This window comes from Xiphophorus couchianus, chromosome 2 (genome assembly GCF_001444195.1).
Source record: "Xiphophorus couchianus chromosome 2, X_couchianus-1.0, whole genome shotgun sequence".
Taxonomy (NCBI): Eukaryota; Metazoa; Chordata; class Actinopteri; order Cyprinodontiformes; family Poeciliidae; genus Xiphophorus; species Xiphophorus couchianus.
Genome location: NC_040229.1, coordinates 2,647,724 through 2,663,111, shown reverse-complemented (window position 1 = coordinate 2,663,111; position 15,388 = coordinate 2,647,724). Strand labels below are relative to the sequence as shown.

Sequence of the window (15,388 nt, the reverse complement as noted above, 5' to 3'; positions counted from 1 at the left end):
GAACATGAATCTATCTGAATAAAGCAGACTTGCATTAAGTTTTTTTTTATTAGAAAAAAACTCAGCCTTATTGAAAAAATAAAGATTCTGCTTAAACCCAGAAATCAGTCGTAATCAAATACATTTACTTTAGTTACAGTTTGAAAAGAAATGCCCTTTTAAAAGTATTTTATTGCACAAAACCTTTGACTTTTCCTTGATTTGTGAACTAATACTTGTAACGTTTACTTCCCTACATTAAGAAATATTTTAGTTACTTTAATGAGGATATACATAAAAAAAATATTATTAGTGATGCAGCAGGTTGGCCGAAAGGTTCCTGGACCAAATCCTGAGTAACACTACTGATACTTTAGTATGCTTTTAGGCCTTCTACACACATCTACGGAAAGCCACAAGTGCCACAAACAGCCACTTTTACTACACGTCTGATTAAGAAGTCACACAAATTCACACTCCGGCTTTTGACCGAAAAAAAAACATAAAATACGGCAAAAGCGTCATTATTTTTTTTATGCCGTTATGTCACATAATTATGCGTCACTAAGCACTAACATGCAACATTCAATCACCTCAATAAATGCCGTAATTCTTGGAGTTCAGAAGGCAGTCTTAAAACGTCATAAGAAGTAGCATTTTGACAGGATTTTTTCTGTATTTTACACCATCTTAAGTCATAAAAAGGTGTTTTTTTGTGTAGCTTTTTAACATGAAACTTGGTAAAAGTGGTGATTTGTGGCACTTCTAGCTTTCCATACACGTCTGACTAATACCACACTACACTAAAAACTACAAAAAATAAACAACTTCAAGTATCAGGAGTGGTATTAATGTACACTTAAATATATAATGTATATTTCTGATCCTATGTGAATGAAAGAACATTTACAATAAATGTACTCTTGATTTTTCATAAAGAAACAAAGTAAAGCAGTAAAATTATTTACTCTAAAATCAGTTTATAGGAAAAAAAAAATTTATTATAAGAATCATCAAATAAATATGCCATTTATAACTGCTAAGTATGTAAATCTGTGTTCAAAACAGATAAATCATATTTGGTAATATGTATAAAAGTAGTGATTTGAGGCACTTCTGGCTTTCCATACCCCACTGCCTAATAACATGCTACACTAAAGAGTATTATGTTTCTGATCCTATATAGATGAAAAAAACATTTTCAACAAATTTACACGTGATTTTTCAAAAAAGAATCAAAATAAAGCAGTGAAGTCGTTTACTTTTCTTTATGGGGAAAATAGAAATGCTTAAGAAAATTAAAAAAGATTACAATAATGTGGCATTCTTTCCTGTTGTGGGTTTTTTCTGTTTTTTTTCTGTTATCAGTGTATGTAAATTTCTGATCAGAACAGATGACATGTCGTATATAAAAAGGCTGTTGAAGCAGCTTGTTATAGTTCGGGTTTGTTAAAATAACGCAGTGAGTTTTACAGCGTCGCGTCAGTGGGACTTGTTTACAGGTCCGAAGTGTCCCAACGCATCCCAACCATAAATATTCCTGATTTTCCAGCTTTTCATCGTCCGCCTCATTGTGAAAACAACGTCCAGAAGACTCAAATCAGCTTTTTGGAAAATAGTTTGAGATTCAAAATGTTGCAAACATGAGGAAGAGTTTCTGTTTTTAGGTTTTAGTAGCACAGAAAATCATGTTGGATGTTATTTACAGGGAGCTGCGCGCCTCGGTCCTGCCTCTTCCTGGCTCATTTCAGTGCAGGAGTCCCTCAGGGTCAGGAGAGGAGCTGGATGACTTCTCTGGCCCGCTGCGCCCTCTGCTGGACAGACGCGTCCTGCGGCGCCTTCCCGGATTCCTCCACCAGCGCCAAGGCCTTCTGGACCGTCGTTTCCTTCGCTCGTCCAAACATTCCCTCCAGATACTGAAGCAGAACCACAAATGTATCGTCTGGAACCTGAAGGAAGGGAATTAGTTTATCTTTCAGATTTGATTAAGTCAGAAATATTTTACAGCTTTTTATTTTAAAAAATAATAAAATCTAACCGTTAAAGAAGGCTGGACAAATTGGCTGAAAAGCTTATCACAGTTTAAGCTTTTCATATCAGTCGATATTGATAATTGTTCGCCACAATAAATAACTCAATTAATCACAAGATTAATGTTAAAAAATCTCAATAATTTCCATTTACATGACTTATCGTTTCCCTCTTTCTACCAAAAGCTGGATGATAAAAGTTTCAGTCTGGTGTTTCGGTCTCAACCAAATGTTGTTTTTATTTAGGGATAATTTAGTTTTTTTTATATTTTACTTTTATTTTACAGTTACTAAATGTTTACATTTGTTATCATTATTTTAATGGAAAATGGTCTCAAAACGAAAAGATTATAATTTATTGCAAAAACATCTGGGACAATTTACCATCCAGAAAAATCTGTTATTGTGACAGGTCTAATGATTTCGTTTTTGGTTTTAAACAAAATTATTTTTGGACAAAAGAAAAATCCCTTTTGGCCATAAAATAACTCAGGTCGTTATTTAAGGAAGTTAACGTTATCAAATGTGACTTTAAAAAAATTACTGTCATTTAATGTCTTAAAATTGGGCCTCTGTCACTTTAAAGCTCCAGCTCTTTCTGAAGCTCCGCCTCCAGGAAGTCGTCCCAACATGGCTCCTCTATTAACCCTTTAACATTTTTACCAGCGTTGCTCTGAGCAGCAGCTGTTTGCTAATTGCTGCTGGCTAGTCTGAAGGAGCTGAGTGGGGGAGGAGCTGCGCCCCGGGGGCGGGGCTAGGTCCACCCAGGCTGTTTGGACAGCTGAATGGTTGCCATGGAGATTAAAGGATTTCTCAAACATGCATGAAAGAATCAAAGTCCCGCTCCAGGTTTGTTGTGATGAAGGAAAAACATTAAAAAATAACGGAAAGATCAAAATAGTTGATTTTGAATGACAGCGCCCTGTAAAAAACTAATTTAACTTATAAAATATTTAGACCTTTTCAGGGGAAGTTCTAGAAATGAGCTCATTTCCTGAAGCAAACAGGAAGTTGAGTTTGATGTTATTTTTAGTTACCTTCTCGGAGTCGTACATGTGCTGCAGTAACCAGGTCTGTCGGATCTTCTGAAACTTCCAGGCTGAACGGCTTTCCGCCCAGCTGCAGGTCACAAACAAAAACACCCACAAATCATTCAGAAACATATCTGCTCTTTTACTTTAATTTATATAAACTGCATTTTAATTTGGCTAACTTGTATAACTCCACTTGACAGCAAATAATTGGAATAAAATAGAAACATCTTTTTAAAAAGACGTTTACAGGACAAACAGATGTGATATCTATGCAGAATGGAGTCTAACAGAACAAACATCTCCAGGTTCTTGTTTTGTTTTGACTGAAAAAACAGAGAAATTAATAAAAACTCAAAAGCTTAAAAGCTCCATTTTGTTCTGGTTTCCCTGTTTTAAGTGTTCCTACAGAACGTTTTTTTATATCAGTCAATATCAATAATTATTGATTTGTTTTTCATTTAAATATCTGAAATACAGCCAAACTGTTTGCCTCTGTTTAAAACAGCTTTCTCTCCATTTTGTGTTTAATTTTCTAGCAGTTATGAGGCAAAGAGGGGAAACTTGAAACTGCTTCTTACCCAGCAGGTTGCTAGGCAACCACAGAGGGAGTGAGTTAGTTGATTCCAACCTGGAATATTCTTTATATTGAAACAATCACAACCCGGTTTACTTCTGCTCCTCGTTACCATGTGAGGTAGTCCAAGGCCTGCTTGGATGCGCTCGGTCCGGGTTCTGTGGTTTTTGGGTCGGCCGGTCCGGATTCCTTCAGCTTCTTCTTCTCCTCCTTTTTCCGGATCTTCTTCAGCTTCCTTTCCAGAACCCGTTTCTCTTCAGGGGTCAAAGGTCCTTCGGGATCCCCGTCTTCCTCAGGAAGCTGCCATGGAGGTCAGAACGGTTAATTTGATTTCATTTGTTTCATTTTTAAACCAATCAGACTCAGACTGGTGTTGATCCGATTGATCAGCCATCGATCGGTAACGGCCGATTTCCATGAAGAAGTGATCGGTGTTCTCCGATTCATCTTTGGAAAAGCACCGTTTGAAAATAACCTTTTTTTCATTTCCCTTTGGGATGAATAAAGTATTTTTGAATTTGAAGCAGGTATTAAACATACTTTGTGTTAATCCCACATTTCTGTTTTAATTTGGGTTTTTTTATTGATTTAATGTAATTTAATATTTTTAATTGTCATGTTTTTATTATCTGTAAGTGTAAAATCACAATCATAGCAGAAATAAAGCCATTAAAACATCCATCTGTGTGTAATTAATATATAATGTGTATTTAACTTAGTGATAACGTTTCTGAAACAAACGTTCAGTAATATTATAATTCATTAAATGGGTTTGTAAAAAATGTCAAAATTAATCAAATTCATCTTAAGAAATAAAATAAATAAAAGTCATTTAAATGTAATATAAAGTGTATAAAACATTTGTATTTAATCAAGTATATCCTTATTTATGCTTTTTTTACATTGAAAATATCCTTTAAAATGTTTTGCTTCCAAGTAAGATACTGACTACACACAAGGTTAAAGAAACGGCATTTTAAATCCCAGGAGCTCTAAACAGCAGGACAGGCTCTGAAAACTGAGAAGATTGAAAATAGATGGAGCCATTTTGTGGCTCCAAAGCAGAAGGACAACAAACACTTTCTAAGTCTGAATCACTTCCTGTTGCGCTGCAGCTCAGAGGGCCGTTTCCTGCCGCTGCTCCACTGCAGCACGCCAGCTCTGCTTTCACCAACCGCTTTGGGTTTGTTTCCTCAAAAAGTCGCTTGGAAACTTAATGAGTTGTTTTTTGGGCTTTTTTTTGACATGAAGTTGCTGATTTGAATTTAACCTTCTTTCTGAACAAAACAAAAACAAATATTATCTCTCAGCTCCCCACAATAAATTTAACTACAACCATCAAACCAATCTGGGCTGCGTGATAAACGTGAAAACAGACATGAACGAACGAGTCCAGAAAGACGCACGACTACATGCCATTGTAATCTTTAAGATAAAAAATAAAACGTCAAAGATCTGAAAGCCATTGGAGCCGAATGCAGGGCCGTAACAAAACCTGGAGGTTTCTGTCTGACTTACAAATGGTGCCCATGTACAAAAAAAGTAATTAAAAACCTGAGAAAAGTTGTTTTCTTTTACACTAAAGGGGCAGTGTAATGTATTTTTCAACTAAATAGTGACATTTGACATTATAATCAAGTAACTATGTTAACCTCAGTTGTTATAAAAATTCTACATATGTCAAATATGACTTAAAAGAAATGCTACTTCCTGATTTAACGCCTTGAAATTGGGCTTCTGTTTCTTTAAAACTCCAGCTCTATCTGAAGCTCCGCCTCCTGGAAGTCGTCCCAACATGGCTCCTCTATTAACCCTTTAACATTTTTACCAGCGTTGCTCTGAGCAGCAGCTCCTATAAGGAGCTCAGCAGCTGTTTGCTAATTGCTGCTGGCTAGTCTGAAGGATCTGAGTGGGGGAGGAGCTGCGTCCCGGGGGCGGGGCTAGGTCCACCCAGGCATTTTAACAAGCTGAATGGTTGCCATGGAGATTAGAGAATTTCTCAAACCTGCATGAAAAAATAAAAGCAAAACTCCAGGTTTGTTTTCAATGAGGGAAAAACATTAAAACATGATGGAGATAAAAAATAGATTTTGCCGCTTCAAATCATTCTGATCTCCTAATTAGTGGATAAATGGTCGATATTTGGCTATTTAACTTCAGTTATATCCTCCTTTCTTACATTAAATGTGTAAATGCATGCTGTCTACAAGCAGTTGAGCTTCTGTTCAGAGCTGGTTGCTTTTTTCTCAACATCTGGCAGAAACGCTTGGTCGGCTAAAAATACCCTCAACTTTTTGTCACGTGTGGAGCGAGTTTCCTGAGTCTCTGCAGCAGACTCTCTGAAAGCAAAGCCTGCTCTCGTGTCTGGACAGGGCAGGCTGTGCGTTTCTGATTTCACAGACCTCAGCTGTGATGATGGGAAACCAAAGGGAGGAGAAGTTTAGGTCACATGGTGCCGAAGTCATTCTGAAAGTATGCTAGCGGGGGAACTGCCCACAGACGGTGCCATGCCTCCAGCATCATCTGAAGAGCTAAACACAGTTTTCTAGCAGGCGACAAGATGAGGAGCGAAAACATGGTGAGTGGAAACCGGTTCCTGATCAGAGTCCGTTTAGTTTTCAACCGATTCAGGAAGAGAAGGAAAGAGAAAGAAGGAGAGATTTCTCTCTTTCCTTCTCTGTTTGTGTTTTTCTCCTTCGCACCGGAAGAGGAAGCTGCTGTCAAACTCATGCTAACACCTACAGCCGCAGCCAGCGATTACTTCAGAAATCAGTTATTCTGATGATTAATCTATTATCTTGATGATTAATTGATCACACTGTTGGATTATTATATCAGTTATTCTTACAATTAATTGTCAAAATATTGATTGTTATATTGATTATTCTGATTATTAATCGATTGTCAGAATAACTGACTATTCTATTAATTATTCTGCTGATTAATTTATTACTGTGACGATTAATCAAATATAAGAAATTGGCACATTCTTCAGATTTTCAGTTAACTACTTAAACTTTTTTAACCGATTACTAAATTAGTTGATTATTTCAATCACCACAAATAATCCGATAATGGCTGAAACTAACGATTATTTTAGTAATTGATTATTCTATTAATAGGATATCAGAAATTTGTAGATTTTTTGATTAACCACCAAGCCCTCCTTTATGTAATCAAACAGAAAGAAAATTTTCCTCTTTTAGAGTCCGTTTACACCAGTTAATTAATCCACAAATCTGGAATAAACTTCCATAAAACTGCAAAGCAGCTGAAACACTGAGTTCCTTTAAATCCAGACTAAAAGCCAACAACAATAATAAATGAAACATTGACCAACATATTTGACGTGTTTTGATGATTTTGATGATGGAACTCGTCTAAATATAATATTTGTTACTGGTTTCTTAGATGTTGACTGTTTTCATGTGGTTTTACATTTTGTGTTTTTATGATGTAAAGCACTTTGAACAGCCTTGTGCTGGTCCTATACAGATAAAATAAATACCAATAAACCTGAGTGATCGTTACTAAATTAGTTAACAATTATTTAAATAATTTATTCATCAATTAAGTTTATTTGTATAGTTTCAGTTCAAAGCTTCATCATAAAAACATGCAGTTAACAGAGAAAACCAGGAAACATTTTGCCATCATGATGAATAATCACGATTAATCGTTTCAGCGCTATCGTCTGATTTTGTTTCCTTCCAGTCTGACCCGACCACCAACTTCAACCCGACCAGCTCCACCTTCAGCTCCACCTTCAGCTCCACCGCCGCCCTCGCCTCCAGCTCAGGAACCACCAACACCAACTACGTCCATGACATCACGGCCGCCGACGGCCTGACCTCCAGAACCAACCAGGTCTACAGCGCCGTGGCCCTGCTGGGTTTCTGCGCCGGCTGCTTCGTCGTCTTCAGCTTCGTCCAGACCTACCGGGCCCAGCGGCGGCTGGCCTGGCTCGACTGCCTCCTCTGGGTCTTCTGCGGCCTCCAGCTGCTGCTGCTGCTCCTGTCGCTCCACATCGTGGCGCACCGACCCAAATACATGCCAAACTCACCGCTGGGCTGCGCCACGCTCTCCTTCGCCGTCAACGCCGCGTCTCTCTGCGGCGTTTTGGTCTTGGTGCTGATGGCGTTCGTCCTCACCCTGGACCCGCCGTTCAATGCGCCGCTGCGGAAGCCGACGGTCTGCGCGGCGCTGGTGCTGCTGGCCTCGGCGGCGGTGAGCCTGCTGCTGGCAGGGCTTCGGGGCCTGCCGCCGGGGCAGGACTGCGTCATGGATCCGGCCCCGGCTGGGGTCGCATACGCAGTGGCGAAGTTTTCTTTGGCGGTTCTGGCTCCCTACGCCCTGCAGGTTGGACTTCTGGTCAGCGGCTGCGTCCGCCAGTGGCGATCCAAAGGCCGCTTCCTGTCGGGCTCGGAGGAGGGTCCGGTCTTTCTGACCGTCACGGTGCTGGTGTTCCTCTGCCAGCTGTTCCACTGCGCGGCGCTGCTGCGGGCGGCCGGGCTGGTCCAGGACGGCCAGGAGAGCCGCCTGGAGCGGGCCTTTCTGACCGTGGCGGAGTGCGTCCTGTTCTCCGGCAGCAGCGGCAGCATGGTGCTGGTGCTGCTGCTGCACCGGCCCAGCCGGGAGAGCCTGCAGGGGGCGCTGCGGCAGCTGCGGGACTGCTGCCGGAGGCCCAGCCGCGCTCAGCCCAACAGGAACATTATAGCGCCGCACATTGAGATCACAGACACGCTGCAGGACATGGAGTCATAGGCTGCCATCTTTTTAAATCTGTTAAATCTGCAAACCGCAAGCGCAGAAGAAGAACGCTGACGTCACAGCGGCGCTCTGTTTACGGAAGTAATAAAACCGCCGCCGCCGCCGCCGCCGCCGCCGCCGCCGCTCTATCAATGGATTTTAAAGGGAACTATGATGCAAACTTCATGTTTTCCATGTTTTTATGCTTCCATTTGGGTCTCAACAAGGCCCGTCTTGACAGATTTTACTTTACATTTCTACCCCCAACAAACAGTCATATTTTTTCACATTTTTAGCAAAAAGTAAGTGTTTGCTTGTGAAATTAAAGGGAGTGATGGTCTTAATGGTGGCATTTCAGTGCAAAATGCCACAGAACAATTCAATTTAGGCCTGTCCGTAATACATTTTGCTGGGTGATAAATAGGCCCAGAAGTTATTGTGATAAATGATAATATTGTTGTTTTGAGACCATTTGAGTCCCAGAGTGAAATTCAGTGAAAGATTTGTACAGAACCTTGTGCCAGAAAGCCATTAAAATGCCGTTTACATCGTTTTAATCTGTGTGATTGTGAGCGCGAGTGGGAATAAAAATAGCAACAGGTATTTTGTTCCATATAACACAGTAGGACTGTAACAGGTAAACCTTCTATGGATGCAAACTCCACTAAAAACCCACCTGTTTAGGATTGTATTGAAACGTAATCAATTACAAATTTATTGATGGAACCTGATTTAATGTCGTGTTTTGAAACTAGACCAAAGATACTTTATTTGTGTTTTTGGAGTGAAGATTTAAAATCCACTTAAATATAAGCCAGAGACAAAGGGATCAAAGTTAAACATGAGGAAGTAAAAGACTTTAGTTGTGTTGGTGACCTTTGCTGCTGTGTGAACGAAGCTTTAGATGAAAACATCTTTGGTTTAGAAAAACAGGCGCCGGGTTCCTCTTTTTAAACAAGCTAACTTTAGCCGATTGGTTAGTTTATTGCTATTTACTCCGGCAGCAACAGGAGGGGGAGGGGCTTGTTAAAGGTGTAAGCTGTAGGAAAGCTGTTACCTTGATTCTGCAAACTGATCCAAGCAGAATCAGAACCGAGATCCAAAAGATTAAACACTCTGGATGTTTCCTTTGACTTGCTATGCGTGCATTTTTATTTTCATTTCATGAAAGATTGAAAAATCTCAAAGATGTTTTCTGCTGTTTAAAAGTTTATTAAAATAAACAAATGATGAACATTTGCAGAATTTGTTGCTGCGATTATTTTTTATGTAAACAGATCTTTATTAGGAGCCTAATGAAGATCCGTCTCCGGTCCACTTGGCGTTCATATATGCATTCGAACCGAACCAGAGTTCACTTCAACCGAACCCAGACCGCGGTCTGGAGGACCAGAGTTAGCTTAGCGTTCACAGCTCACCAAAATGAACCGGACCTTCTGGGCAAATGGACCGGCGCTGGGTTAAAGCAGGTGGGAATCCATGGTTGGTTAAGTTAACTGGTTTCTCTGACAGACGTGATTTCGAAACAAAGACTCCCGGCCGGGTCTCGAAGCCCGACAACAGAACCGACCTTTCAGAACCGTTTGGTTCTTGGAAACTGAACACAAAAGGCCCATTTAGAGAAACGGCAGGAAAAATCTGTGCAGCTTGGAAACATTTGGTCACGGTGAGTTCAGCTCTGTCCTGAAACCGGTTTGTTTCCAGAAGCCGGGCCGGTTCCAGGAACAGAGCTGACCCGTTACACAAACTGGACCCAGAACCGGGTCTCATTTATGCTCCAACATCCTGGGTTATCATAGTTTAACTTTTTCATTAGAGTTCAGTTTTATTTTGTCTAATTAGCTTTAGTTTTTAAAATGTGTTTTCCAGTTTTCATTAGTTATTATTAACTAAATCTTTAGTTTAGTTTTATTTTTTCATACTTTGGTTCATTTTAGATGCATAATTCAAAAAGTTTAAAGTATTATGATTATGTAAACATTGATTGGGTAAAGAGAAAATACCATTAAAAATGTATTTAATTATTGTTGAACCACATGCAAACACTGATCATGTGAATCTATAGAATGTTTTTATTTTTAAGGTATTGTTTGTATTGTGGTGAACGGCTTTATATTCTAATTTTAGATTAAGAAAATGCTTTTTTATTTATCATTAATCTCTTTTTTTGGGAAGAGAATAATATATTGTATTTATGCTGATTGTTTATGGATTTTTAATGTGATGAATTTCAGTCTTGATGTAACATGAAACTGGAAGAAACTGGAAGTTTCTAAAAGATGGGATGAAATTATCCTGAGCCGTCCTCCATCTTGTTGCCTGTAAACACGGAGCCTGTATTTACATCTCCTTCAACGTTTAAAGTTTCACCAGAGGAGAGGTTAAAAGTCCCAACTGGACCAGAACCAGCGGAAAGTTCTGCTGGATCCGCCCGCCGTGGTGTTGCTAATAAACACCGAAACGCTTTAGTGTCATGTCGCCTATGATCACCTGCAGTCACTTCTCTGGGTTCACCGTCACGTCCAGAACCGACCCAAAGGTAGGCCTGACCCGGTTCTTTATCGGTATTTGCTTTATGAAGCAAGTTTGAGCCAATAAAGAAAATTTAACTGAATAACTCAGTAAATTAGCTTCCAATTAGATTGATTATTGATGTGAGAACCTGGGAGGAAATCAGGTCCAGTAATCTGGAGTTCTGATCCGATCCGTGAAGTTCTGGACCGACAGATTCAGGTTTTTCTTGTTTTTTCTTCATTTTGAAGCAGAAAGAAAAGAAGAATGGCGTCCATTTTGATTCTCCGTTTCTCTGCAGCTGCAGATAAAAGTTCCCGTCCTTCTGACAAAACGATTAATTGTCCAACGATCTACACAGAGTTTAGATCTTGGACTAGGCCATTCTAGAACATGAATCTGCTGTGATCTAAAGGATCTGCATCATTTACAATCCAAACAGACTTTTTTTTACTCCAGTCTCACCAAATAAAACCGGCTTAGAGCTGCTAATGTTGCCCAACCTTAAGAAAAAGGAAAACTTAAACATCTAATATCAGGGCTGGACGATATCGCTGTCAAAAGTATCACAATACAAGCGTTTCATATCAGTCGATATTGATAATTATTGATTAGTGTTTTGTTTAAAATATCTGAAAAACAACCAAACTGTTTTATCCAGTTTCTATCCTTGCTGTTGTTTTTTTATTTTTTTAGCAGTTTTGAGGCAAAGAGGAAAAACTTGAAACTGCTGCTGCGCAAGTTACTTAACAGACTGTTGCTAGGCAACCAGTTTGGTAGAACTTGAAACTGCTTGTTATCCAGCAGGTTGTTGCTAGGCAACCAAAGAGCGAGTGAGTCAGTTGCTTCCACCAATCCAGCTTTGCTAGCAATGAGAGGTTGGTCAGCTAAAGTCTTTCCTACATCTCCCAGAATGCTGTGCGGTTCTGGATCAGAGTTCAGTCAATATTCTAAATATGGAATATTCTATCAATCGCATCAACTATACATAGTTCTCATGTGACCTTAACTTTGTATCCGACAGCGATCTTGGTAGGTATCTGTAAGTAACTGACATGACAGTTGCTATGACGACAACAAACAAGTCACAAGATTTGAACTCGCTCTCGAGCATTACAGCTATTACTAAGTTTTGAGTACTATTCCCATCTTTGTAATACTAAGATAAATATCATATATTTACTGTAGTAGTTACTGCAGAACTAGCTAAATTAGCTTAGCTAATGTAGCTTTAGCCTACGTGTTTCTTACTGCATGCACTTACTCTGCTAGTCACCAGAACCTTGATATTCATGTGAAGAGTTCGTACGTCTTTTACAAATCCGTTTCAACATTGATTGTATGGATTTCAGTTGAAGCTCCTCCATGTTGTTCGCACTCTTCCTGTTCACTAGGTAGCTAACGTTATCGTAGCATGAGGTCGGAGGCAGCTCGTTCACATCGTCTGACATGTTTTCCTTCTCCGTCTCCTTTGGGTCGATCCCAACGGCAGCCATTTTGTTCATGTATCTTTCTCACATTGGTCAACATATTTCCTTTGTGTTGGTCTCAACGCCACGCTTCGTTTATGATTTGTGCTGCCGTTGCCTACCAAGATGGCGTGGGTCACTTCCAGTTCAGACTTGTGGGAACGATATATTGATTTTGATCAGGTGTCTATCATTTATAGTGTTATTGATTATTGTCCAGATCTAAATGCGCTGTAGGAATCTTTAAAAATTCCTCCTGTTCTGTCCCACAGCCGACTCCATCTTCAGAGCTCAACAGGAAGTGAAGGTCATGCAGAGGTCGCAGGAAGGCTATGAAGCCTGATATGGACATAAACATGTTCACGGATCCCAGAGCTGGGGAGAACCTCACGGTGCCGCCGAACCTGCCCCAGCAGGCCTCGGAGAACATCAAGCATTACCTCATCAACCTCTTCCTGTCTGGGTTTTACACCCTGATTCTGTTTCCTGTCGGCCTGGTGGGGAACTTCCTGATCCTGGTGGTCAACCTGGCCCACCAGGGCCGGCTGTCGGCGCCAGACCTGTACTTCGCCAACCTGGCTGCGGCCGACCTGATCCTGGTGGCCGACTCGCTGATCGAGGTGTTCAACCTGAAGAAGGGTTACTATGACAACGCCGGCCTCTGCACCTTCATGAACCTCTTCCAGCAGGTCAACCTGTACAGCAGCGTCTTCTTCCTCACCTGGATGAGCATCGACCGCTTCGTGGCGCTGACCCGAATAGCCGCCGGCGCGTGCACCGCACACGCCTGCCTTAGCTGCTGCCTCATCTGGGCGTTCGCAGTGATGCTCACCTTGCTGCCGTTCGCCATCGCCCAGGTGCAGCACTACGGCGAACTCAACTTCTGCTTCGCCAACGTCAGCCAGGTGCAGTGGCTGGAGGTGACGCTGGGCTTCCTGCTGCCGCTCTGCATCCTGGCCGTGTGCTACTGGAGGATCGCGCAGGTGCTGCGGCACAGCCAGAGGCATCGGTGCTACCTGCAGCAGCGGCCCCGCCGGCAGCAAGCGCTGCGCATGATCGCCGCCGCCGTGTTGGTCTTCTTCGTCTGCTGGCTGCCAGTGAACGTCTTCATCAGCGTTCACCTCCTGAGCGGCGCCGACGCAGCGGGCGCTAACACGGCGGGCGCTAACACGCTGTGGGAGCTTTACCCGCTGACGGGCCATGCCGTCCGGCTCGCAGCCTTCTCCAACAGCTGCCTCAACCCGCTAATCTACGGCTTCCTGGGTGAAACGTTTCGGAAGAAGCTGAGGCTGTTTCTCCAGGAGAAAAGCCGCAGCGCCAAGCTGCAACGGTTCGCTTCGGAAAAACACATTTATGCTCCAGTTGCACCGACATGTCAGCATAAGACATGCGACACATGGAGTCCCTCCACTAAGTCCAGCTCTAACGGAGGCAAAAGCCTTGTGATGTAAAAGCACTTTAAGGGACGAAATGGAAGCAAGGACTTTAACTGATGTAAAAACTGAGAATTATTTCTTTATTTTTAAATAAAACTCAAAGTTTTCAGAGCAATGCTTCATAAAAAAATCCAACAGTTGATGGCATCTCAATGTGTGCTGAAAGTAAAACCTGTGCTGGGCACATTTAAGCTAATGCGCTAATCTTTCCTTTAGCGACTTTAACAAAAAGGACAAACGTTGCATTTTGATGAGCACCAGAATCAAAACTATCAACACAAATCAAATGTGTTGGTCAATGTTTGATTTATTATGGTTCCAAAACAACTAAAATCTTTTAGTCTTGATTTAAAGGAACTCTGTATTTCAGCAGTTTTGCAGTTTTCTGGATGTCTGTTGCAGATTTGTGGTGCATAGAAGCTGCGTGTTGCTTTTCCATGTTTGGTTCTTTAGCTAACTTTGACAATGTTTAGCACACTTATGTTAATGACTAGTGGATAAGGACTAAGGTTAGCAAAGCTAACTTTTCAGTTAGCGGTAGCCACCACTGAGCTAAACACACCAGAACTGTTTGATGGGTTCAGCTCCTCACCTCAACTCGATCCAAGTCAGCTTCTCTTGTTGCCTTCTTCTTCTTCTTGAGTTTTTTGTCCTTTTTGCTCGTTTTCTCATCTGGAATCTGAACTGGAGAGTCCTGAACAAAAATCAACAAATAGAAGAGTTTATATAGAGTTTATATTGTTTGCCAAAGTGTTCACATCCCTTTTCACGTTTCATCATGTTGAAACCGTCCAGAACATGTAATTTGTGTCATGCTTCCTGTGCTGAGCTGAGATTGTCACACAGTTTGTCAGAGGCTTCGGCTGAATCATTGCAACACTGACTGCTACTGGAGACATGCGGTATGAGTTATGACAACATTTAATTTTCCTTTGGGATAAATAAAGTACTTGTAAAACTCCAATAAAACACATAAAAGTCAGAGAGTGTAAAGGCTTCCACCCACCTCTACTTCCACGTGTTTTCTCTTCTTCTTGGTTTGAGTTTCCATGGCTTCTTCTCCCTCATTAAAGCTGGATTTCTTTCCCTTGGGGGGATTTTTTTTCAAAGACTTGTCCTTTGCCATCAGCTGATTCATGCAAACCAAAATGTTACAAAACCGATAATGGATTAAAATCTCAGCGAACGGAAATTTACGAAACAGTAAAAGTAAAAACTACATTTTAACCTGTTAATGTTGAATTTACCTCGTTGTTTCTGGAGGAGAATCAAAAAGTGGCGAGTAGAAAACGTGCACTTCGAATCCAGGAAGCGAACCAGAGCAGCTTGAACGTGATTGGACAGACGTCTCTACGTGCGTTCTGATTGGTTGAGGATTACAACGCGTCAACCGAAAACGTGTGGAGGGTTTTTAATAAACCATTTTACATTTAAATGTGAAATTCTTTACAACTAAAAGATTATTCATTTATTTATTTTAGTTTGAAAAGTCCTATCCTGAAATAAAAGACCCGGATTTGTCTTGGTTCTTTTATATCGCTTGATAATTAACTAATAATTAATGAGTGGTCAAGTCATAAAAAGTTAAAGTAAAAAAAGAAACAAA

The 15,388-nt window shown here is 40.9% G+C and overlaps 3 protein-coding genes across 4 annotated transcripts; 2 read left to right on the top strand and 1 right to left on the bottom strand.

Moving 5' to 3' along the window:
- Positions 1 to 1,228: 1,228 nt before the first annotated feature.
- Positions 1,229 to 15,177, bottom strand: chlsn (cholesin). Of its 2 annotated transcripts, none has more exons than XM_028040552.1 (6): positions 15,030 to 15,177; positions 14,789 to 14,911; positions 14,375 to 14,476; positions 3,730 to 3,917; positions 3,047 to 3,128; positions 1,229 to 1,928 (listed from the first exon to the last, which is right to left on the bottom strand). In XM_028040552.1, the coding sequence occupies exons 2-6, from the start codon at positions 14,906 to 14,908 to the stop codon at positions 1,749 to 1,751; spliced, it is 672 nt and encodes a 223-aa protein (XP_027896353.1). In that variant the 5' UTR covers positions 14,909 to 14,911; positions 15,030 to 15,177; the 3' UTR covers positions 1,229 to 1,748. The 2 variants fall into 2 exon arrangements, with proteins under 2 accessions (XP_027896353.1, XP_027896364.1); XM_028040563.1 differs by having other exon boundaries at positions 15,011 to 15,108.
- Positions 5,705 to 9,611, top strand: LOC114158726 (uncharacterized). The gene is made up of 2 exons (XM_028040510.1): positions 5,705 to 6,195; positions 7,332 to 9,611. Exons 1-2 carry the CDS (start codon positions 6,178 to 6,180, stop codon positions 8,379 to 8,381), a joined length of 1,068 nt encoding a protein of 355 aa, XP_027896311.1. The 5' UTR covers positions 5,705 to 6,177; the 3' UTR covers positions 8,382 to 9,611.
- On the top strand, positions 12,310 to 14,368 carry LOC114158718 (G-protein coupled estrogen receptor 1-like). The gene has a single exon (XM_028040498.1). The coding sequence runs from the start codon at positions 12,679 to 12,681 to the stop codon at positions 13,795 to 13,797; it is 1,119 nt and encodes a 372-aa protein (XP_027896299.1). The 5' UTR covers positions 12,310 to 12,678; the 3' UTR covers positions 13,798 to 14,368.
- Positions 15,178 to 15,388: the final 211 nt, after the last annotated feature.

Excerpts from the sequence above, each read along its gene's own strand:
- LOC114158718 (XM_028040498.1), top strand. The coding sequence starts at position 12,679 with ATGAAGCCTGATATGGACATAAACATGTTCACGGATCCCAGAGCTGGG.
- chlsn (XM_028040552.1), bottom strand. The coding sequence starts at position 14,908 with ATGGCAAAGGACAAGTCTTTGAAAAAAAATCCCCCCAAGGGAAAGAAA. Across the intron at positions 14,477-14,788 it reads GAAAACACGTGGAAGTAGAG|GACTCTCCAGTTCAGATTCC; the intron begins GTGGGTGGAAGC and ends ATTTTTGTTCAG. Across the intron at positions 3,129-3,729 it reads GCCTTGGACTACCTCACATG|CTGGGCGGAAAGCCGTTCAG; the intron begins GTAACGAGGAGC and ends TGTGACCTGCAG.